We start from the raw sequence: 25,678 nt of genomic DNA, 5'->3' as shown, positions 1-25,678 counted from the left end.
GGACCGTTTTTGTACATGTTCATTTACAACACCTCCTCTGTTTTTTATTTCATTATGTCCTTTTATAGCAGATAGACTCTGCATGGTTTATTCCTCTGGTGTTCCTTTATTCCCCATTGATTACACACACAGCTGTCACTTTTATTTATGCCCTACATAATTCCTCTTTTTATCTTCCTCTTTTCCACATTCCTCAAAGTTCATTGTTTCCTCACTCCTCTTTCCTGACTCCCTATTCTCTCCTTGCCTCCTTTCCAAAAATCATCACCGCTTCTTTTCTTTCTCCTTCCCGCCCTTTTCCCCTTCCTCGTCACTGTCATCCTCCTCCTTTTGATGCGCCGCAGGTTCGTCTGTGTCGCTGTGGCACTGCGATGCAGGGAGAGGCATCGCAGAGTTGTTGTTGTGGTTGCGGCAATGTGAAGCAGAGGGAAACGTAGAGCTGGCTGACATGGGTGACGGCGTGTCCTCGTCTCTTTCAGGTCCGGAGCTGGAGGCGGGAGATGGAGGAGGGAGGGAGGAGGAGATGGACGGCTAGACAAGGGAGGAGAAGAGAAGATGTATTACTCAGTTTTCTCACTCACACACTGCTTTTTTTTTTTTTGCTTTTGTGTACGTTTACCTGCAGTGAGATACTGGACTTGTTGGTCTTCTGTTTGACTTTAGCCAGAGCTCCTTTAAGACCAGAGGATCTCTCTTTCATCTCCAGGGCCGCTCTGAGCAGTTTGGGGGTCTCTTGCTTGACAGGGGCCACCTGTATTTGGGGTTGCTCCTTAGCCTCTTCTTTGGGCTCAGGTTTCTTTCCCTTGTTGAGCATTTTTCTGTGGTTGAAATCACTTTTATCAGAATGAAGAACAGTGTAGTAAATACATCCAAGCAGACACACCTGTTCTCTAAGTCATACAGCCCTCTATGTGCTGTCACTAGCATTGCAGAAAACATGCAGTGGGATTGTGTGTGAGTTTGGTTTAATCTCAATTTGTTACCATCTCCAAATATCCACTACTTTTCAGCTGTGTCTGTAACCAGATCATACATTGTGTGATGTTATACAGTGTTGAAATAAATTGAAAAACGTTTTTTACTGGTTGATCTGACACACTCAGAATCATTACTGCTTTTGCCTTTAGCATTGTCATTAACAGGTGGCTAGCTTTATGCATGTGCTTGTAAAATGGTTATTTTAAAGGCTCATTATTAAGGTTTTGTATTTCTCTGTAATGTAGAGCCGGGTTAACAGTGTTACTTCTAACAACTTTCTCAGCCCTGGAATTCAAATCATTCTCTGATGCCCTAATAGTATATATGTATGTATTCAAATAATTAAATTAACATCATAAATGGCTTGAACTAAGGACCACTAGTTGACTAGGAAACTGATTGGTCAGGGGTCTAACCCTAACCCAACAGGACAGATAGCCTACAGAGCAGAGAGAGTACAATGATCATAGAGTTATTGTGGCTTCTACATATTGATATTTTGGTCATGTGTTTGTTTAACCTGGCCTTCTTGCGGAGTAGTTTCTTGGACTCGGGGTAGTGGACTAGGATCTCATTCAGGTCTTTCTTGTCCAGGATGAAGAGATTGGCAAAGCCATGAGCAATCACATTGGCTGTGCGTCTGTTCCCGCCACCAACTGAAAGCAAGCTGCCAATCAGAGAGAGGAGATTTGGTTGATCCTTTGGTTGAAAAATGACATTTTCCACCATGGTTAAAACTTCAATTACAGGAGTAGAAATGAGATGAGTTATAAGTAAGCATATCATTTATTTTGTCATTTGTAGGCAAGAGCATAAGAAACTTTGAAGTGTGAAAATATATAATTTAGTTTTAAAACATTTTGTACCTGATCTCTCCAAAGACTGAACCTGCTCTGAGAGTGACAAAAACTGTCTTTCCATCTGGTCCTCCAACCACCTGCACCTCCCCCGCCTTTATGATGTACATCTCCCGACCAACCTCACCCTAAACAAACACCACAAACATTACAACTTACCTTATGCAGTTGTCTTTAACAAACAAAACGCATGCAAATATGAGTACACAATGTACCTTTTTGCAGACATAATCTCCTGGCAGGTAAACAACAGAGCGAAGGCTTTTCAGCATGTCAAAGATCATCTGTCTGTCACAACCCTGTTGAGAGGAGGGACGAAAAAGGAGAAAAGTGTCAAACTTTCTGTTGATGTCTGGTTAATCTCCATATGGCTGTATACCACAACTATGTCCTGCATTCAGATGAGATAGGGGAGAACAGGGTTGGTAGTCACACTTTTTATTTTCCTTTGAATTCCTCACAAACCGTATACTGAATAGATTCCCTTTTTTTGTAATGGAATGGATATGTACCATCAAATATGTCTTGTGCACTTGTGCATCATGGGGTTGGTAGTCAAACACTATGGGGTTGGGAGTCACTATGTTGTTTTAAAGGGGAAAAATAAAAAATGTAGACAATCTTAAACATTATTTAAAATGTTTAGTTTCATTGAAATACAACCTAACACATCTCCTGCATCAAGAGAACATAAACAGGAAAAACCGTTCCTATAAGTGCATTTTTTGTCCTTATATGACAATACTGTGCATTTCATCTCTCTGACTGCTCTGCGCTTTACATCTGGAGGAGTCTGGCTCTTGTTTGTCTTCCTGACAAAGTTCCTGCTCATTCTGCTCTCTTAAAAGAAAGAAAGAACTAGATATATCACCCCATATATGTGTATATGCAAACATGTGACAACCAACCCCAAAGAGAATGTAACAAGCTAACAACCACATGTTGTAGCATAGCTTAGAAAGAACCTACCTAACTATAGCTCTCTCTTCATACTTTTTAATGGTAATGATTGTTTTATTATAAACTCATTGTGTAAAAGCCTAGAAGAGAAACAATGAAGAGCTGGATATTTACATTTTCACACTAAACGTCGTCTCACCTCAATATCAGGTGGTTTACTCTAGAAATGATTTTGGAAGTAACATCTCACTTAAATTCTAAAACAGTACCAACACTTTTTAATAGCACCTTCTAGGGACTGAGATCTAATGAATGTGACAACCAACCCTGTTCTCCCCTACTTTGTATTGTAGATTTAAGAAAACTATATTGCACATACTCTGCTATTTTTTCCCATGTGTTTCTAAAGGATTCCTACCTGGAAAAGAGGAACTTTGCTGACAATGGAGTAATTGACGTCTACAGCAATGTCAAGACGCATCTTATCCGGCAACTGAGTCAGCAGTTCCTGCTCATCTGGGTAATAGAAGATTTTAAGTATGACTAAAAGCTCAGATGTACAGTATATACAATATACTCTATATGAACAGCACGCGTTATGCTCCTCTTACCCAGCATGCCTTGTGATTGCCAGGTGTAGTTGTACCAGGTTTTGACACGGTTCTGGACATCTTTGGGAATGCGGTATGAGGACATGTATTTGATAGTGTTGTCCACACAGGTGCGGTAGTAGGTCTGACCTGCTGTGGCTGCTCCAACAACATCTCGCATCTGAGAGACAAATGAGCAAATTTAGCCAATCAGAAGACAAAGTTTGTTAATTAATCGTCATATTTTGGAAGAATCACATGCCACTAAACAGCTAAAATCAACCATTGTGCAAAGAGATCTGTGAAGTATTAGTGTCCTTGCTGCATTAAGACTCTTGAAAAGTAAATTCATTTGCAAGTCTCCATTATATTTCTGCACCTACCTGCCCAATCATGATAGAGAAGGCAAAGACTCCAACAAAGTAGTTGATGAGTTGGAAAACTATCTCAAACAGGGTGGTGGGATCAGGTAGACCCCCGATGGTGATCAGGGTCTTCACAGCAAAGTAGTAACAACGGATGTAACTGGGCAGAGGAAAGGAGGATACGCAATTGAGGAAGGCAGAAAAAGAAAGTCAGTAAAGTCAAAAGATACAACAATAATTGAGCCAGAAAGATGTTCTTTGTGTGAGTGTTTATCCCACCAACCTGTTGCCCTTGCCATTGTAAACCCACTTGGTGGACCCCAGTCCTGTGAAGGCAGAGCCCCAGTAGTAAAGGCAGGCGTTACAGTGGAGACAGTAAAGAAGATAGGTGGTGGTACGTATCACTCTGAGAGATAGAGAGTGATAGAGCAATACAGCTGAATTAACTGATCATCTAAAAACAGATATTTGTTCAACTGTGTGGTTTTTTTCTGTCTCTTGATGCTTTAAAAAGAAAAGAATATAGAGGTGAAAGGATTCTGCCAGTATGTAATGAAGAATAAGAGCAGGACAGACTGGAGCCAACACATTAAGATACAATCAGTTGTCTGCTGACCTGTAGATGTAGGCTTTGGTCAAGATGGCCTCTAAACGCTCGTTGAACTCAAAGAAAGAGTTGATCTGTGGAGGAATTGATAGAGAACACCGCAATATTTGTAGAGTTTCGGGCTAAATTGGGCTCTCCAATTTAGCTCTCCATATTTTAAAAAATGATACATAATTGACCAAAATGGATACAGAGCTTTGGAAATAAAAATAAATAATTACTGATATTGTGTTTAATATTGTCAGTGTCATGTGGTTATGTGTGGCTTAGTATATTTTACACCCACTATGTCTGAAAAAGTCCATAGTGTGATAGTTGCTGTTTTAATGGATTTTTAAGAGGAAATGATTGAAAATGCAGTGAGAGAGCCTCACCTTCAGCAGCCTGGGTAAGCGGAGCAGAGGGTTGATACCAGTTTTGAAATAGAAGAACTCCAGAGGAACAAGACTGGCTAAATCAAACTGAAACACAGGAAGGTGAAACTTCACTCTGACTGCTGGATGTGCTTGTTGTTTGACTGATTTGATGTGAAGCACAGAATATGTGATGAAACAGACTTTTAATAAACTCTGATTACCGGTGTTGGGGGTAACATGTTACTAAGTAATGGGTTAGAGTACTTGGATTACTTTTTTGATGTCATGAGTAACGCGTTATGTCCGCAATTAAAGTTCTCAGTTGTTTAGTTTTCAAAAAGGTAATCTGTTATTGTTTTAACCAACTATTCCTGTAGCTACTTGTTTGCCACAAGAAAAGTAAATCCGCCATGAATTTGCACCGTTACTACTTTTTTGGCAGGCAGACAGCTGACTACATGCTACGGTTATATCACTGCATCTGTATACATAACTTGTATGTGGGCATATGTTTGAGAAGCCACTTTAGTACAATAAAGAGCTGTAAATCGGACATTGTGTCTGTCATTCCTGCTATTAGTTTAAAGATGTACAGATTATGGACCAGACTTGGCTGTGTGATGATGGTACAGTCATTATACTTAAAGGAGGTCTGGACTTAAACAACATGCGTGAGGAATCACGAAGAGGTTTTCATTTTCAGTAACACAAAAGTAATCTAACCAGTTACTTTTCTCAGAAGGTAATGCTGTAATGTAACTAGTTACTGTTTAATGGCAGTCATGTTGTAATGTAATTGTTACTTTTAAAAGTAACATTCCCCAACACTGGTGATTACTCACCTTGAAGCGTTTGGTTTTCATGTAATTCTTTCTCATCTCTTTTTTGTCATACTGTAAACAAAACAAAAAAAATGCAGATATGAGCCACAGTGCAGAGCTCCTGTCCAGCTTTCAAGTCATTTCACATAAAAACAAATCATAGGTTTAATATTTAGTAAAAACTGTTGATGAATACAGATTTCATTTTTTAATTGTGTTGTGAAAGGGATACAACTGAGGTAATTATGACTAGCAGCAACTTTGAGACTGAGACTTTTCTGTAATTCCAGGTTTCTATCATGAGATGGCGCTCTGTTACTATGGTAGCCCCCAGTCTCCTACTCACCACTACGTCCCCTCCACGGACAAACTGCAGGCGTGGCTGGAAGACGGTGAGGTCCAGGATGTAAATAAGGTCACACAGGTAGTCAGTCAGCAGCCAGTAATAAATATTGTCTGGAGTCTGGTAGGGGAAGGCCCAGCGTACTGGGATGAACCACACATTCCAGTTCCACGCCAGAGAGACCAAAAACATCCACAACACGTACATTAGGTCTGAGGAGAGAGAGACAAGTATAGAGGATGAAGGGAGTGAGGGAGAAATGTGAGATTTGGCAGAGGTGCAGAGGAAAACTCCAGAGAGGCTTTATAGTCTACTACACACTTGTGCTGTCTGTTAATGTCAAAAGTAGCACTGAGCGTTAGTCACAAAGCAAGCACCTACAACCATCACACACTGTTACATAGGGAGGTTTGGGAGAGGAGCCTGACAAATCTCTTAAGCATAGTTTGCATTATTTGGAGTTTGGTTTTGTGCTGGAGGAGGAAGCATGAAACAGGAAATGGTTTGGCTAACTGAGTCCTTATGAATGTATGAAAAAGAAAATGAGATGATTAGAAGACAGGTGTTAAAGGTGTTAAAATAAGAGGACAGTACAGTAGATTCACCTTTACTCAAACCTCACATGACTAAACCATTACTTTTAATGATCTGTTTTTTTCCTGCATGTATGATTTTAAACATACCTGTTGTTTCTCTCTATTTCATTTTATTGTTTTGTGTTTGTCTCAACTTGGATTCATTTCTGAGTAGCTTGAGTAAAGATGATTCTACTACACAGTGCAGTACACTTCAGTATAGTACTGATCAGTACAGTACAGTAGGTGGCAGCAGGTAACCGGCTGGGTTCTCACTGGTGAAAGGGTCGATGCTGGCAGGGAAGCGGTAGTGCATACAGGCTTGTATCCACCGAGGAGCTTTCACCTTGCAGCAGCAGCTAGACTTCTCCTCTGCCTCACTCTCTCCCCCTTCTTTTAATCCTTCTCCACCTCCTCCTCCTCCTGCTTCTCCTCCTCCTCCTCCTCCTCCTCCTCCTGATGGACCTGCTTGTGCCTCCTTGTCTTGCCCGTCTGCTGGCTGAGCTGCAGGGGCAGGCGCCTGAGGAGGAGCTGATGATAGATCAAAGAGGAGAGGCAGAACGTCAGAACTTGGGGAAAGAAACGTTTAAAATATACAGGTCCAATTTACAAAGTTTTTGGGAATCAGAATCGCAATAACCACCTGAAAGATAGGATGCAAGGAAGAAGGGTTACGATTACAAAGGTCACATAGGTGTGAGACTTGACAGTCGAGTTTTATAGATGAATGATACAGTTTGTGCTTTCAGTGGTTGATGTAGAGCTGTATGATGCTCTGTTTAAGGGCTTCTTTGAGCCACAAATAAGTGACTTTGCAGGCATTCCTTTATATAAGTCAAAAACAACAACTCTAGTAGATTTTCCCCTGAGAACCTCGGCACAGCTTTACTTTTCATTAATAGACTATGAACCAAACCGTACTGATGAAAATACAATTCTTTGACAGAAAATACAAACACAGACCTACAAGTGCTTTCTGCATTACTTACTGACACAGTTATGGCAGACTGAATGTAGGCAAGGCTAATACATGTGGAAAAAGAGAAGTCATGCACACACTCAATTTTACAACCTCTGCATTATTTATTACAACAGCATTTCACCCTTCAATAGATAATCTTGTGCACACTGTACTACTCTTTTTCCACTGTATTATCTGTTCTGCGCTTACATCTAAATAGAGTTAAAGATGCACACTGTCTATCTTCTCTACAACTAAAGGTGTGCTAGCATACTGTGAATGCTACATCTGCAAACAGGCTTGCCAAAAGGTTATTAATGTAAGATTATCTCCATGTAATGCTGAGGTGCTTTTGTGGGATCACGGGACACCACTGAGGGGATAAATGAGGGATACTGGTGCTACAACTTTGGGGATAAAGGAGAGGTGAAAACTTTGAGAGAAGCTACTGCTGCTTCAACTCACCTGTGTGTGACTGTCAGTGGGCAGGTTACTCATTAAGCTTTTTGTGTAAAAATAGGGCAGTCCAAGATGTAGGTATGACTTTAAGGAGTGTGTGTTTTCCCGGCTGGACAAGGTTGATTCTTTTAACCTGTAAATACAATGTACTATAACAGCTGCCACTATCCCAACAGCATGATCTGCTTGTGTATTTTTGTCTTGTCATTCATTTTGAAAAGTGTGAAGGTGTGTAGGAGATAAGACAGGGTCTCTCACTCACAGTGGATGACGCTATCTTCATCAGAGCTGTCAGGGTCTATCAGTTTCTCCTTGGCCTTCTCTGTTCTCTCTTTAAACATCCTGACCAGCTCCTGAAGACGCTCATTGACCACTGTGCTGGTCTGACTGGCTGAAGATGCCGGACGTTCTTTCAAACTTGGAAATAAAGGCAGAAATAATCTTAGATCACGCTGAACTTTTTTTTATCATTGTGAACATCCATTTGGTGTATGTGTGTGTGTGTGTGTGTGTGTGTGTGTGTGTGTGTGTGTGTGTGTGTGTGTGTGTGTGTGTGTGTGTGTGTGTGTGTGTGTGTGTGTGTGTGTGTGTGCGTGTGTATAAGTGTACAGTACTCACACTTCATCTGTGTTGTGGAGGCTGGACTGACTAGGCCAGGCTCTGACTGGGATGCTTGCTTCATCATCATCATCCTCACTTTGAGACTGCAGCCTCCTACTGTTAAAGTTAAGTAGACACATCGCTGGTTCAAGATTGGTTTGAGACAGTTCTGCATTATTTAGATTATTGTTGTTTTTTTGTTGCCATCGTTGTTGTTGTTGTTGTTGTTGTTGTTGTTGTTGTCATTGTGAATTAAACTACTGTTTCATGGAGACCAGCTATTACAGGTGATGGTATCAACCCAGAGGCACAATGTGTGGATGGTGAGACAGATGAACACTAGATGATATAGTATTTTAGTAAGGGTTGGATATCTTACATCTTTGTCCAGATAGTCCTACGATTCCTCCCACTACTGTCGTGGATGTTCAGACCAGGGTTTCAAGTGTGTTGTTAAAGGAGAGGGACAGGTAGAGGAGGGGTGGGTGAGGGGGGGTTGTGTGTGTGTGTGTGTGTGTGTGTGTGTGTGTGTGTGTGTGTGTGTGTGTGTGTGTGTGTGTGTGTGTGTGTGTGTGTGTGTGTGTGTGTGTGTGTGTGTGTGTGTGCGTGTGTGTGTGTCCGGAAAAGCATGATGTTAATCCAGGAAAGAGATAACAGGCAATGGTAAATCACCTACAATATTCTTCAGGTAGGTGACACAGTGATGATGCAGGTGCGAGATGGTCATGCATCAGTTTATTGACTTTTGCTTCATCATGCCGACATCCATACAGTAGCCAAAAGCACCAAAGTTTATCATGCAAAAGTGAACAGAACCCTCACATTTTCATGCATAATCACAATCACAGAACACATTACAACAAAACAACATGAGACAAAAAACCCCCAACATCTTCCCAAACACAATGATCCATATAACAAACTGTGTGCATCCTGCAAAAACCCCATGTGCTGGTTTCTGTGTGTCACATTGGCTGCTCTTATTTTCTTGTATGTGCATAAAAGATTTCATAACCTCAGGAACTCATTGAAAAAAAAATCTCTCATTCCCCTAAACAATTATTGCATACACATGGTGGTTTCTGCAGGACACTGCAACAGACGACGCCTCCAGCAACCCTGGACAGACTGTACAGCAGCAAGATGCAGTAAAGGCCATTTCAAACAGCACTAAGCAGAGGGAAAACGTGTGAAGCGTTTCAGTCACAAAATGATAATAATAAATGCTGATGAATTAAAACAATGATGCATAAGAGTAGGGCTGGGAAATAAATCAATATTATATCAATATTGTGATATTTATAGATATTGTTTTAGATTTTGAATATCGTAATATTGTGAAGTGTCTTTTCCTACTTGTAAAGGCTGCATTACAGTAAAAATGTAATTTTCTGAGCTTAACAGAATGTTTTATTATCTGCCTTTATTCACTTAGTCATTGTATCCACATTACTGATCATTATTTATCAAAAATGTCATCACGTAAATATTTTGTGAAAACACCAACAGTCATCACGTAAATATTGTCAAAATATCGCTATTGAGGTATTTAATCAGAAATATTGTGATATTTGATTCTACCCATATTGCACAGTCCTACATTTTGTCACTAAAATTCTTATCTTTTATGAGCAAGTGTTTTGAATTTGCAATTAGAATTCATCAGTCATGAATATTTGATTTTGGATCAAATTGCTTTACTTGCAAACAGAGAAGCTAATACCCTGACAAATTCCACTTTCCATTTCTGTGTTAGGAAATGTTTTATCATGAATGCATATGAGCTATGCACATGTATATCTGGAGAAAGGAGATGAACACTGTTGTAAGAAAATGAAAAGCACACCGCAGCACAACAGAGACAACTACAATCCATGCAGTATTCTTACTCTTTGTCTCCTTTACTGTAGATGCAGTGCATGAGGGGAGAGAAAAACACACAAAAAACACATATTTTACAGTACAACCAGAGAAATAAGGGATCTACATCACCTCTATAGTCCAAAAGCTGTCAACATTATTTAAACATACTATACATTAGTCTGTTTATAATGTACAAACAGAGATGCAGTGTTGTGTTTACATATTTAACAAGTTCATTTTCATATCCTGTAAGTTACTGTATGTAATTTGGGGTGCGTGCTGCTATTTCTCACCTCTGACGACCTCCTGTTGGGGTCACAGGAACAGTGAGGGTTGTTACTTTAGGGTCCTGAGGGGTGAGGATTTGGGGGATACAGCTCTGTTCCTCCCCTCCTTCTCCCCCTCCTCCCCCTCCCACTCTTGCTCCTCCTTCTCCTGCTCTCTCATTGTCTGAGTCGACATCTTCTACGTTGACGGCTGGACGGAGGCTGAGGCTCGAGCTCTCTGTAGAGGTTGACAGACACCAAATATTTGTCAAACGGCATCGCGAATAATGTCAAATAGGGACAAATATAACCAAAGTAACTCTAAGTGAATGATGAGACATGACGGTACAATCATGCTTCATGTAACGGCACTGCGAAGGGCCAAGCAGGTCACAAACACAAGCAGAGGCAAGGCAGGACAGGTCAACGGGGGAAGAAGATTTACAAGGACCTACATTGAGCTAATGCAAGAATTAGGCCATGTATAAGATAGCTATTATATCAGAGGACCGGTTTACTCATCTGGCAAGCCATTCAGTCAGGCTAATCTGGCTCAAGGTACACTGACACAGTTTGTCCTCTTCATTGAAGATACAATGTGTCAACAGTGTGAATGCTGTTTTCTCTTGAACTATTTTAAAAATGTCTTTTGTTTTAAAAAAAGGCACCTTGTTGGTTTAATAGATATTTGATCACCTTTCAGGACATCAGGTGCTCTGTAGTACAGTTTGAGAATGTGCATGTATTCCTTTTTTTTAATCCAAAAATACCATTTCTTACCTGCATAGCTTCAAACCTCAACTGAAGAAACTAAACAGTTATTCTGAGGCACAAAAGAATGAGGTAACACAAAAATGTACAAAAATCCTCTACCACAACACAAAACAGCCACCATCTGAACTCACTTGATTACTTACTGCTTGCAAATTGCTTCATCTATGACCATTTTTACATAAACTTTAATATCAATGACCTGTTCTTGCCATTTTAGAGCTATTTTATTCTGATTCCACCAATCACGAGACAACTCTTTCTACATTATGATTGGGTTCAGGTATGTACAAAGGACTCATGATGGAGGACAGTTAACTTTCCACTGCTGCAAAATCACCTGCGGGTCTTATTGCTGAAATGTCTGAGTCATCTTCAATGAAGAACGCCGGGTTAGAGAGACCTGAAAGCTGGCGGGACGGGGAGCTGAGCTGCTTAGACGGGGGGCTGACAATGGGTGGCAGGCGAGGGTAGGACGGCACATTGGGCAACTCGAGGGTGCTACTGTTGGCGGAGGACGGAGATGGGGAGCGGGATCTGAGCTGGGGATGGTGAGGAGGAGGGAGAGGGGAGTGACGGACGAGCTGGTTGAGTTCTAAATCTTGCTGAGTCTTGTCTTGCTTCTGTTTTTGCTGTTGTTGTTGTTGTTGCTGTTGTTTCTTAGGCATCTTGAGGCATAAGGCTGTTGAGGCGGTTCTGGACGTTGATGAAGTACTGCTGCGTTTGGCTGGGAATCTGCGAGAGCTTCTGCGGGATGTTTGAAAAGCTCTGAGAGATGGTGGACAGGTTGGGGCTGACTGAACCCTCGGATTCTCTGGGCAAAAGCTCAGTCAGAGTCTGGTAGATATTTCGGGGAACCTGCGTGAGTCTGATTTGAGAGAGCTCTTGGCGCAGTTCAGGTGGTAGGGAGGGTAGGTACTTGGTAACGTCAGAGAGCTGGGTGGGTAGCGTAGGCATGGAGGGTATTTTGGGAGGGGAGATGCCGTTCTCTTTGAAGAACGCGTTGATGTTGCCGAGGCACTCGGAGGTGTGAGGAATGCGCATCAGGCAGCTCTTAAATGCATCACAGCTGACTGGAGCTACAGAGGAGACAGGTGGCATACAGACAGGTGATATACAGTCAGGCAGAAAATAAGCAAGGTGGGATACCAGCAAACAGCAATGTGTGTCAGAATGATAATGTCAGACTTTTTATAGACAAGAGAACAGATAACTATCATGTACTGCAGAACTTTTCAGGCATGCAGCAATAAAACAATATTTCAGTCACTGAAATGAGAAAGATCTACATCTGAATCTGTAATAACAAAAAAAACTTAATCTGAATCTGAAATAAGAAATATCTTCATGAAAAAAGAAACAACATACAGTCAAAAGTGTGGACACGTTTTCTCATTCATGTGAATGGGAAGATCAAGATGCCCAAACTTCTGACTGGTACTGTGAGTGAATAATACGTACCACCACAGCCGTCCCCAGAAGCTTCCTCCTCCTGCACAACACACAAAGCACGTGAATGAACAGCAGCTTAGTGATGAGCATCAATGAGGGGATGGATCTCATATATGTGGGTTGGTAAAAATGAAAGGAACAGGTGAATAGGGGGAGAGAAGCCATAAGAAAATTCATGTAAGCAAAGGGATGTGTACGTTACTTTTTCAGCAGCGTCGTCAGATTTGGTGTCTTGGTCGTCTTCCTGTGCTTTCTGTGGCTGCTCAGTTACAGGCTCAGCTTTGGCTTCTTGGGTCTCAGTCTCTGGTTGTGGTTCGGGGTCCGGCTCAGGGGTCTCCACTGGTTCAGGACTTGGAGGTGGAGAAGGGGATTTCTTCTGTGGCTCTTCCTCTTCTTCCTCAGGCCCTAGATTTTTTTTAATTTTAGATTTCATGAAATTTTAGCATTTGTAAAACTTATTTTAGAAGCAGGGTAATGTTCCAGATGTTCCAGTGATATCAATAGTGATAAGCTAAAGGGACTGCAGTATGTACAGTGGTATCTGGATAAATTGCTCTCTACCTTGTTCGCTGATGATAGGTTCTTCAGTCTCTTCCTCCTCTTCCTCCACAGAAAGGTTCTCCTCCTTTCTGCAGGACAGCACAAGAGTTAAAATATTTGAATATGTCAATGTATCAAGTTGGCTGGCAGTATAAGGGGAGCACATATAGCTGGCACACAACTTGATCCATTAAATGACTGTGGGTTATATTTAATATAATTAACAGGGTAGTACAATTAGGATGGATATGCTGATATTTCTGGGGAAAACCTGCAGTATAGCAAAATTTAGATCGTACTCTTCAAGCAATTTTTAGTCCATAAAGTCAATATCTACCAGCACAGGCAGTTACAGTACAACTCAAATTAAAGTGAAGACACAGGAATTGGATGTGGCTCACTTTTAAAGGTGTATGTGACATTTAAAAAAAAACTGGGATTCAAGACCTGTGGTGTAAATCAGATGGCATGATTACTGCAGCTAGAATAAACAGGAAACATTAAAGACACTGCATGGTTTATATTTTAAGGCACATTTTTTGTTTGTAGGTTTTTGGCCTATGTATCTACCAGTGCATTTACAGTGCATGTTTCAACACATTTAGTTAACATGTGATGTGTTGATTATTACTGTGTGTGAAAATATGCAGACATTGAATTCATAATGAACCCTGTGGGAAAGACAATATTTATGACAGAACTATCCAAAGTACATTAGACCTGTTAAAATAAAACCATTTGAACCTGTAGCATAAGTGTTTGTCCCATCTCTAACAGACAGGCTCGCGAAATAATTAAAGTTGTATTTAATATTTTTTTAGGAAAAAAAACAACAATAATAATTTATTTATTTTTAGTGATGCTGAGATCAAATTTAGTGGCACTTGAGCACCCATAAAAAGGGTCTAAAATCGCCACTGTGCAAATGTATCCAATAATATTCATATGTGACTGGCTCATTTAAAAGACTCTAACCACCTGTAACAGGCAGGCCGTTTATATTAGAGCAGTAATAAAGTTAGTATTAAGTCATTGGTCAAACTTATTCATTTAATAGAGTATGTCTGTCCATTACTCAACCCCGACCATTTAACACGGTAACATTACTCACTTTCTCTGTCAATGTTCGCGAGCGTATCGGTTCAGAAAATGTCCACGAGCGACGAGACGCGACAAGTGAAGCAAACTCAGCCGCGAGGTCGTTTAAACCAGATCAGGAGATTTTGGAAATTTTACAGAAACAACTGGGAAAATATCCCATAACATCTCCATCCATCATCATTCTCCCTGTGTCCTCAGACGCGACACAGCAGCAGCAGCAGCGGCGGCAGGTGCAAACGGTTACCGGGGGAACCGTTGAGAGGGGGGAGGAAGGCTGTTGCCAAGGGAAGCTGCGGTTGCTATGACAAGGTAGTGTGATGCTGCGCGCGGAGATCACATAACGAGAGCCCACGGGATTTAGTGCGAGACCCGACAATGAAGAAGCTGGAAACTGAAACAACATGAGTGCGACCAGAAGTGGAGATACTGGAGCTCAAAGCTCTCAATAAGAGTTCTTTCATCAGCTCAACAAGCTCTACATGCTGGAGACAATGACAACATGTGGAGATTTATATCTGAGGTTAAACAGTCACCAATTACAGTTTACAGCTCCATGTATAAAAGAGGCCTTGAACACACACACACACCCACACCCACACACACACACACACACACACACACACACACACACACACACACACACACACACACACACACACACACACACACACACACACACACACACACACACACACACACACACACACACATATTTCAATAACCATGGTTGATTAGATGTCAGATTAGGGCTGGCCCCTTGTGTATTACCTTTGGTTCCCAGTGCTAAGCATTTTTTCCCCCTGAAGCTCCTGAAGACAAAAGTATTTCCAGAATATTCAAAGACTAATAATGTTTTTGTGTTTTTTTTAAGAAAGAAAAAAAGAAAGAATATCTTTTCATCCTGTAGAGGAGATTTCTGGGATTCTAGAAATATTAGCAGTAAGTTTTGTCCAATGACCTTTTGTGTTTTTCAAGGATTGCTGGTTACTTCTTAAATAATGAAACAGATGCTTTGCTCTGTATTAAATGAGCGGTGCAGCTGGGGCCAGTTGGAGCTGTGTCACAAATGATACAAAACAATAATGTATTAAATTGTCCTGTCCTCACAGAAGGGCCCAGTTTGCACCTGCCCACACAGTCCAGAGGAGAGGTCTGATCAGCTGGCAGAAATGAAAACATCTGTGTGCGTGTGTGAACTACGTGTGTGTAAGGGCTTTTAAAAAAACAGTGCTATAAACACTCTTATCTAGTAGACACAGCTACAGCTCCTCTTAAGGGAGAGGGTGAAATCTCCTATGTAATGATTCTAGGTAAGTGGGTTGAGGGACAGATCTAAAAGGAGTTATGAACTGAGAAGCTTTTATATTTGTGTTCTTACTCTGAGACGTTGCTGTGCTCCATCTCGCTCTCCTCTTGTGACACCGGCAGCCTGCTCACAGTGAACACACAGAGTCACATCACTTCACGAGGATGCTGTAGTGCCAACATATTGCCACGCATGTACACGTGCTCCATCTAAGTGTCACACAGCTCTCAAGCACAACATCTTACTCGACTTCAGGCTCCTCGAGCAGTTCTTGACTCCCCAGTGAGAGTTTGATGGACTGTCCCTCAATGGCCATCTGTCTAATGGCCATCTCAGCTGTATGCCGGGCAACCTCCTCAGCCATACGTGCCATCTCCGTGCGTTCCTGCAGCAAGCTGGAGACATGCAGGGTGCACTGATATGATATGATGCATATAATGTGATTTTATGAAACTTGATGATGATGCAACTAAACCACTTGGCTCTAAACCACCAACATCTTTGAATGGTGTTTTTTCAATGTTGTACATTTGAATATACAAAAATGTGTATCAGCTGCTCAAAAATAGAAATAATAATATGCATTTTATTTCAATTTTTGAATATTCGGGGTCACATTAGGAAAAGCCCAGCTAAAAGGAATGTGTTTTTTTTTTTTTACAGCTCTCAAATGTAAAAATTGGTCAAATTTAACCCTGAACAGTATGTAAGAGTTAAGAGAACTGGATGGATGTAATTGATGAACATTGGTGATGTCAGATATTTTGCACATATTAAATATAAGAGCAGAAGACTTTAAAAATCCCATTTAAATATTTTGAATGCAGTTCAGTTTGTTGGCTTCATAGAAACTAAAGAAGCTATTAATCAGAGTCAGTACTACTTTAGGATTTAGTTAATCAAATCCATTTAATTAACACTAATAATTAACCTGAAATTAATTAGATTATTATTCAATTTTAAAAATGGTTGAGGCTGCACGTCTGACCACTTTCAGCAGCCTTACCGTTCCTCCATGGTGGCCATGGCCACATCTTCAGCCTCCCTCTTGATGCTTTCAATAAATGGCGTCCAGCGGCCCGTCTGGGTCTCAGCGTCTTCCAGGGACAATTTTGTCTCGCTCTCTCTTGGTTCTGGTTCTTGGGACTGCGTGGATGCCACCGAACTGATTCGTGGCTGCTGTATCTCTTCCTGTTGTTGGTGTGCTGCAGGTGATGGTGATGGTTGAGGCGGTGATGCAGATGTTGCTGCAGCTTTGGTCTTAGTTACACATTTCTGCTGCCCCTCGTTGTCTGAATCCACATCTTCTAGTACCATGTCAGGTTTGAGTTTGGTTGAAGCTATAAGAAGGTGACAAGGGTCATTTTGTGTGTAAGAGGTCAGTGCAGTGTGGTTGACTTTGACTGGGCCTATGTAGATTAGACTTAACTATGGTGGCATCAAACATGTTGGTGGTGTAGTGTAGCCTGCTTGAGTACAACTCTGAGGTACTTAATTTTCTGCTACTTTACACATCTACATTTCAGAGATATTATATTTATTTGGCCGTTTACAGAAGAGGATTAGGGCAATATGAGAACTTTTTTTTAAACATCTGAGTTTATAGTCAGAATTCTGCCTGCATCTGAAACTCCATACTAACATGCTGTTCAGTACATTAAAACAGTATATGAGGTTTTTTAGTATGTTCAAAACTGTAGTATGAAACCAGTAGTACGTGATGTGCATATTATTTCTGGACACTACACTGGCATAAATATCCCACAATGCAATGCAATAATGGTGACAACAGTAACATAACAGACAATGACGGACAGCGACCCATGCAGCGTTTCAATTCAAGTAAGGTTTTGCTTTGCTTGTAATTTCTTTTTCTAAATTAGTTAAGACCTTATGATTGGCATAGGTTACCATGGTTACACGTCTCCAATCAGCAAGGAGGCTCTCAGGAAGTGACGTGTTAATTATAGCTCAAGTGTGTCAAGGAGATACATACCATTGTTTATTAGTGTGTTGAATGATAGCACACATATTGAGTATGTAGAGCGTAGTATGCGATTTCGGATGCTTTAAACTCAGAATTCAAATACATGTTTCACATGTGGCCCTAATCCTCCTCCATAACAGCTATAGTTAGTTTGCCAACTGGTATTTTATATACGAAACATTTGACCATGTTATAAAATACAATGCATTGTTATAGATTTAACTATCAAACAGTGTATGATAGTGTAAGAAGTTAATATTAGCTCCACTTTAATCTGCCACAACACTTAAATGCTTGTTACACTTCCATGCATGTGAATAATAATTGAGTTTACAATAAAAGACTCACAGTTATGAACGACTGATTTTACTTTCGATACTGGTAAATGAGTATTTTTAGATTATGGTTTTGCTCTTCTTGCACATGTCAAGGATCGTAATTATTCTACTTCACTCTTAGAAAAAGATTTTAAATAACTAACATTTTAAAATGACTAAACTTAAAATGTTAAATAACTACAGCTAACCGTGTTTAATTCACTGTGAGCTGGTGAGGGTTCAAGCTGGTAATGGAAGGTGTTATGGAGAGATGCTGTCAGATAAAACCACCACATTGATCATTTCACACACTGAATCTTTATTATTCCTGCAATATCCTTACATCACAGTATGTTACCTTACGGGTGTGTTTTACCACCTTCTCTGCCTGACAATGAAAATAATGTTCTCTAAAATCATGTCAAACCAGGCTGGAATAACACCATGCCACACTCCCAGGCCACATTTCACAGTTCAAGGCCATAGACACAGATCAAGTGGATCAAAGCAGACCTTACACAGCACACAATAATCTTATATTTGTGTTGTGCAACCTCAACAAAACCTTTGTAAAAACTACATGTACAGTTACATGTCAAGACTCAAACTGAACTTGCTTTGAGCAAAATAAATAATAGATTTATTCATGAAAAATGAACTATTTTGATACTTCTCTAAATGTCATCTGTATCTGTATAAATACAGGTATAGTTTATACTGTTCAGAAACAACACAATAATTAATACACATAGCTGCCTTTTAATTATTATTTCCAGGTTTCTGTCAGTTAAGTGGGAAAGGACAGAACCATGTTTGTGTATTCATTTATAAATGGTGCATCATCTTTTGATCTCCCATTATTGTTCTTTTTCTGGATATGAAAATAGCAACATGAATGCATAGTGCACATTGCCATAGGTTAAAACACAATAAAGATGCAGAGACGTATCTTGTCTGCAATCGTCTGTGTATGAAACCTACAGTGATTTCAAATCAATTGCCATCACTAAATGTTTCTGTCAAACAGAAAATGTGCAAAATCACAAAGATCCATCTCACTGAAGACAAAACACGTCTAATTACGCTAAATATAATACAGTACACAAGTTTTAAAGTTTATCTCAAACTGTGCACAAACGCTAAGTTGTAATACATTCATATGAAACTGTATTGAGTACAGTAAGGTGAGTTGAATATATCTCTATATTCTTGTAGTGTTTGACAGCTGCCTAATGACTGTACTGAGCTGCACATTTTAAAGCAACCGTGTCTCTGCCAACAATACAACATGTTTATTGGTATATGTCTGTCTGTCTGTGAGAATCAGAGCGTCCCCCAGTCGTCTCCTCCTGCTGTTTAAGGGGCTCGCAGCGCCTTCCCCCCTGAAACAGAAGGAGAAGAGGTACTGAGTTAGACTCCGACCGTCCGACCAAAACACCTCTTCATAAACTAGGGGGGCAGAAACGAGAGGGTGCTTCAACAGAAAAACACATGCAATGGGTTTTTTTCGTTTTTTTAAATTTTTTATGATAAATGTTACATGGACCCGCAGAGGGTTACTCAGAGGGAGAAAAGACATCTGTGTAAATGATTCATGTTTTTCATCTGTTCATCACTTGCAACACCCCATGTTGTTAAAAAGATGCTTTCTGCCAGCTGGGGGCATTATTCTCTAGTGACTTAAAAAAATATGTAAAATACTGCAGATCCACTTGACTGAACTGTGAACTGTGGCATTTAAAGAAAAGCGGTGTTGATAAGAGAATGGCGTGCGGAGGGTTTTCTATAACTAAACCAAAGTATAATAAAGGGAATAAAACCTCAACTCACCTTTTTGTAGAACTTCAGCTGTACCCTGAGAGTTGAAATACAAAAGAAAGCAATGGTATACGTTGAATTGCTATAAATATGAGTCTAGAAAGACTAGATGATAAATGATGAATTACAGGACAAGTTAAAAGGGATGAAAGGAAAAAAAAACTTACCGGAGCTTCATTTTTGGGTTGAGTGACGGGCTGAGGTATCTTCAGGCCCAGTCCTGACACGAACCAGCCGACCACACTGTGGAGAGTGGAACTAATGAACTGTACACTCTTAAATTGTTTACTTTAGAAATACGATATAAATCAAACATCCCTGGTAGTAAGATACCAGATGAATAGATGACAAATGAAGCCAATTATGACCCTCATGCCTGAAGCTCTATTTGCTGTGTAATATTATGTTGAAGCATGTTTTAGCCTTTGTCCATGAGCAGGTTTTGCTCAGGGCAGCCAACATTTTTAGTTGCTTAAATATGTTGAAAATTAAAGGAATGCTGGAGACAAAGCAGAGATAAGTTCAGTACAGGGCCAGCCTCTGAAAGGCCTCAACCAATAGATATTATACATAGCAGACATTGAAATGTCATAGAGGAAAATTCACAGGGGTAACTAATAGCATTAATCATGACTGTATTTACCATTTACTTTGCCAGTTCAATGCTATGATATTTTGCACGATAGCTCACTGGTGTTGCTCTCTGGGACATTTTAATTAAATTGAGTCCTCATTAGCATTATTAGTTCCACCTACACCTATCCTGCCATGACAAGTCAAAATGTCTCCTGTGAGAAAAAGCCTGTTCTGGATGACCTACACTTCACCTATAAACACACACAGTCAGACCCATGGAGATCATGTGTCATTTTATCTCGTGGCAAGAAAGAGTTACTCCCTGTCATTAAAAAGGACAGTGAAGGATCCAAACGTACCTCGAGGCCTTGCTGTCAGTATCCAGTGAGATTCCACTGAGAGATTCAGGTGGTGGAGACAGAACTGCAGAGAGGACAAAACGCTGTTCAAACATGTGTCCCTTAAATGAAATCAAAATTAAAATGTCTCTGGTGTGTGTGTGTGTGTGTGTGTGTGTGTGTGTGTGTGTGTGTGTGTGTGTGTGTGTGTGTGTGTGTGTGTGTGTGTGTGTGTGTGTGTGTGTGTGTGTGTGTGTTTGTGTTTGTGTGTGCGTGTGTGTGTGTGTGTGTACTTTTGTCCAGAGAGTTGCGGGAGGAACCGCTGGGTTGTTGTTCTGGTACAGCACCAGGTACAACTGGCTGGGGGATTATTTGCTTTATCCAGTTCACCACACTGCAGCAGAAAAAGAGAAAGTTACATTTTATAGCTAATTCAACAACCTGTATTGGTGTGTGTATGTCTTTGGGTGGGTGCCTAACAGACACTTTGGGCAAAGGTGCCCATCATGTGTCTGCTGCTGTTAGTATATGTTGGTGTAAAGTTTAGCTTGATTAATTGTGGATGTGTAGTAAGAGATACTCACTTGGGAGTGAACTGAGGGTTTGGAATCTCCACCTGTGACTCCTCGTCCTCTGACACCATCTCCACCACCGGGATGTGAGGGAGGGGATCAAAATCTGAACATACAGACAGATTGATGAGACAGCTCAGTCAGTAAGGAATTTATTTGACTGTATTCTAATATTATAAAGCTTACTTCTTCACAAAAAGATATGATGTATCCATTTGTATATTTCCTCTCTTTTATACATTCAAACTTTAACCCTTACATATTGTTCATATCTGACTAATAAGTAGTCTGTACACCAACTCATATTCATCAATTCTCCATAAGTTTGATTAATATTATCGAATTATTAAAATCACAATTTTATAGTCTAGGAGAACATTTTATGAAAAAGGATGAATACAACTTGTTTGAATGCTTATTTTTGAATTTTTTTTCCCACATTTGCATATATAAAAATCAGCTTGTGCATCAGCTGCATAAAAATGTTAAAAATGATGCATTTTATTTCCATTTTTGAACACTCTGGGTCACATTAGGAATTTAGTCTGGCTAAAAGAAACGTTTCATGGTGTTCTCAAATGTAAAAAAGGGACCTCAACAGTATGTAAGGGTTGAGATCGATTGAATCTATTCAAACATCAGGCTTTATAAATTGGAAAAACATAGAAACATGATGAAAAAACTTACCTGGCATTGTTTTTACATCATACACCTATAACCGCAGAGAAAAATGCATTCAAAGTCAAACCAACAGACAACAGATTGTGTTTAGTTTCATATTTTATTCTTTATGATGACATTTTTTCTAGGAGTTGGGTAGGGCCCTACAGAGGTTAGTGACAGGCTGGCATTTCCCTGCACAGTATGGATCCCATGTCTGTGTGAGTGGGACACTGATGGGGTCTGACTAGGATACAATTGGAGGTTCACAGAATTTGGTCAAAGGAGGACTGTAGATATAATTCAAATCATTTCCCAAGTCTGGTTTAAAACAGAGGTAGATTATTAACTTACTTTTCACTTGATCAATTTAACAATGTTTACTTTTTGTATAATTTACAATAACAAAACATCAATGAAATGCTTTAATATTAATCATCTGACATTGTTACAGTATTTATTCAGTGAGAAACTATAAAATGAGTGTATTGCGTGTATTGCTCTGTTCAAACAGGATAAATCCCTTGTAGTTTAATCCTTCCAAATGATTACGTCTTAAAAACCCGTGAGACAGCATTAAGTTGCTCAAGTCATGTGTCACACGGTTCAGTGACGTAGCTTTTGTGTTGCTTGGCTGAATCACTCGGTCCTATTAGTCTATTTGCTCTGGTTTTCTGGTAAATCATTTTATGGCATGTGAGTTTAAGGTAGTATTGTGTGGTAGTTGAGGTGTTATTGTAATGTTGAATCACTGGTTAAGTGGCTTGGGTCTCACCTCAGTGTGTTCATCATCATCGGGACCGTTAGTCTCTCTGTACTTCTCATCGGGCTGAGGCAGCACCTTGGTCAGACTCTGAGCCACCCAGCCTATCACGCCAGACCTTGGAGAGAAACAAGCTTTTATTCATTTACATCTTCAGATGGCATATTTTGTGCGACATGTTCACTTATCTAGTCGTACTCTACCTTTCTCCATCCTCTGTGACCTGGTGGATGGAAAAGAGACAGAAAAAAAGCCATTACTACTATTACTCTATCATGATGGGGAGAACTGACAAGGCAACACGTTATTCCCCCACAGATGAGCCTGGTTTCCTTTGGTCTGATTTTTGTGAATGATAAAAGTCTGATAATCTGTGTCATATACTGTCATTTAAATAAATGCTGCTACGTTCCACATTAGAGTAGTCTTTGTGCTTCATACAGGTCTGTCAAAATACTATCACCCAACATATGACACTGGAGTATCCATTTAGCTGTCTTATTGTGAATGGTCATCAAAGTAAGTGAAAAGACAATCGTCATTATGTTATGTTTAGCATTTGTTTTCCTTTTCATGGGCAAAATTAATATTATCCTGAAATCTTTAAAGATTTTTTTCTATATTATCTTATCATTCCTTATTTTTCTACTTTTAAGTCATTTATCTTTGCTTGGAAAGACTTCTGAATATGTTTGATTGATGCTTACTTCAATCTGCTGTACATCCCACTAACTCCACTCAGTTGAAAAAAAAAAAAAAAAAATTCTTTAAAATGTTTTTTAAAAAATGTCAGTGTTATCACTGTCTGAGATGTCATAAGAATGTCATAGGGGGCAGTCGTATTCATGACATGCTGAGATCTAGTAGTTAATGTAAGCCAAACATCAGGCTGATATACCAGCAGGTATTTCCAGGTATTTGGGTGTCTAGTTGTACAGCTCATTTGTACTTTTTGTATTATTGGTGGACAACCTGTTCACTCAGACATCTATACACTCACGGCTTCTGAGTTGGATCTGCTGAGTCGAGGTGAGTTAGCAGGCTGCGGCAGGGAGCTGACGAACCCATTAGACAGCCAGCCTATTACTCCAGCCTGGCCCTGGCTGTAGAGGAGGTGAAGAAAGACTGTAAGATCTCACTGCATGTACACACACACACACTCATATACATAATGGTGTTGGTGGAGGCTTACCTTTCCTCTGAAGCCTCCTCTTTGTTTTTCACTGCAGGATTCTTTGCTGTGGGGGTTTATAAGTTAAAAAGAGTGACAGTGAAGGGGTGATCCAATTTAGGTGTACACACATGTTTATGGGTGCAAAAAAAGCATGACACAAGTCATAATTCTCACCTCCTTTGTTTTTGGAGCAGTCCTGTAAGGTCAGAGAGACACAGAGAAGTGGTGTAAGAAAGTGACACATTACACATCCTGTTACTGTGTCTCACTAGTCTGTTTGATGATGCTCTACTGTATGTGTGCAAGTGTGTTATTGTCAATATGTGTGGTAACAAAGTTTTATGAGGTTTTTTTTGTGTGAGTATGTGTGTGGGGGTGGGGGGTTAATTTGGGACCTGATTGGGTCAGTGGTTAAGGTTAGAGTTAGGGTAAGTCTCCAGGAAATGAATTTAAGTCTGTGTAAATACCCCAAACTAGACTTAACACCAGTCCAGTTGACTGGAGACAACTTTTGCAACTTGGGACAAAAGCCATGTCCCCAACTGGTAAAACACTGATTTTTCGGTCAGTGGTTAAGGTTAGGGTAAGAGTTAGGTTTAGGCAAGTAGTGGTTATTGGTTATGGTTAGGTAAGTCTCAAAGAAATTCATGTTAGTCTATGTAAATACCCCAAAAGTGACAGAGGTAAAACTGTGTGTGTGTGTGTGTGTGTGTGTGTGTGTGTGTGTGTGTGTGTGTGTGTGTGTGTGTGTGTGTGTGTTTGTGTGTGTGTGTGTGTGTGTGTGTGTGTGTGTTGTCGTACAGCAGCAGGGTCGTTGTCAGCTTCATTTGTCCCGGGGGGTTGGGGGACCACTTTCACCACCCAGTTAAACATCCTGTTGAACACATGCACGAACGCACGGACACGGACACGGACACGGACACGGACACGGACACGGACACGGACACGGACACGGACACGGACACACACACACACACACACACACACACACACACACACACACACACACACACACACACACACACACACACACACACAGTCAACCCTTTTAATAAAGCCCTTTATCAAACATTGCTGATAATGTTGATGAAAATGATGATAATGAAGATAATTCCCAATTAACTCTTTACTCATGTCTTCATTAAAGCAGCCACTTCAGAGAGCCCTCAGCTGGAACTAATGAGGACTGATGAAGGTCATTCACCTGCCTCCTCCTCCTCCTTTGCTTTTATCTCAGGAGACACTTTTGGCCTGTCTCTTTTCTGAGGCATAATTGAAAACTGGCTTTTACAAACGTTTGCAGTGGTACATGCTGCCAGGGATGTGATTCAGAGTCTACCAGTTAACTGAGAGATGAGGTGAACAGCAGTCATAAGTCAGAGGAGAGTCAGGCAGCAGTGCACCATAAGCTGCTTTTACCAGGAGCCTCCACAGGTGACAAAGGGTTAAATCAGTGTGATAGGGGAAGAAATGAGTCACAAATGAACACCTACTGTGGAGGAGAGAGATTTACAGAGTCAGCTCTGTAAATCTCCTTGTCTGTCTTAATCTCAATTTTGCGTATTATCCACTGTGACAGTTTATCAGCCTGTTGAGATAATCCATGTTAGCAACGGGGCAAAGAGCCACTCAACCTGCAAGATGTCCTGCTAACGGACCACAGGAAGCAAGCTGAGGACAACCAGGACAGCTTAACTTATCTGTCATGACAAACACAATGGTTATTTCTAAATATCAAAAAGTACCTGGGACCCAAACCCAT

The 25,678-nt window shown here is 40.4% G+C and overlaps 1 protein-coding gene across 1 annotated transcript; it reads right to left on the bottom strand.

Annotated features, from left to right (window-relative positions):
• Positions 1-264: 264 nt before the first annotated feature.
• Positions 265-25,678, bottom strand: LOC133982512 (cyclic nucleotide-gated cation channel beta-1-like). Its single transcript, XM_062421568.1, is given in 39 exon segments — positions 265-531; positions 620-818; positions 1,499-1,645; positions 1,845-1,963; positions 2,051-2,134; positions 3,154-3,251; positions 3,347-3,506; positions 3,709-3,850; positions 3,974-4,096; positions 4,307-4,371; positions 4,672-4,758; positions 5,496-5,546; positions 5,821-6,029; positions 6,669-6,789; positions 6,792-6,961; positions 8,075-8,229; positions 8,431-8,526; positions 10,569-10,668; positions 11,653-11,854; positions 11,979-12,391; positions 12,774-12,804; positions 12,967-13,169; positions 13,326-13,393; positions 15,784-15,834; positions 15,957-16,106; positions 16,718-17,051; positions 19,846-19,870; positions 20,001-20,076; positions 20,769-20,832; positions 21,041-21,141; positions 21,332-21,425; positions 22,007-22,031; positions 22,755-22,860; positions 22,946-22,965; positions 23,743-23,845; positions 23,935-23,980; positions 24,091-24,112; positions 24,718-24,790; positions 25,662-25,678. Coding segments are annotated over 39 exon segments (4,617 nt in total).

The sequence above is a fragment of the Scomber scombrus genome, chromosome 6 (genome assembly GCF_963691925.1).
Source record: "Scomber scombrus chromosome 6, fScoSco1.1, whole genome shotgun sequence".
Classification (NCBI taxonomy): domain Eukaryota; kingdom Metazoa; phylum Chordata; class Actinopteri; order Scombriformes; family Scombridae; genus Scomber; species Scomber scombrus.
Note: the sequence above shows the minus strand (reverse complement) of the source record. Positions and strands in the feature narration are given on the sequence as shown.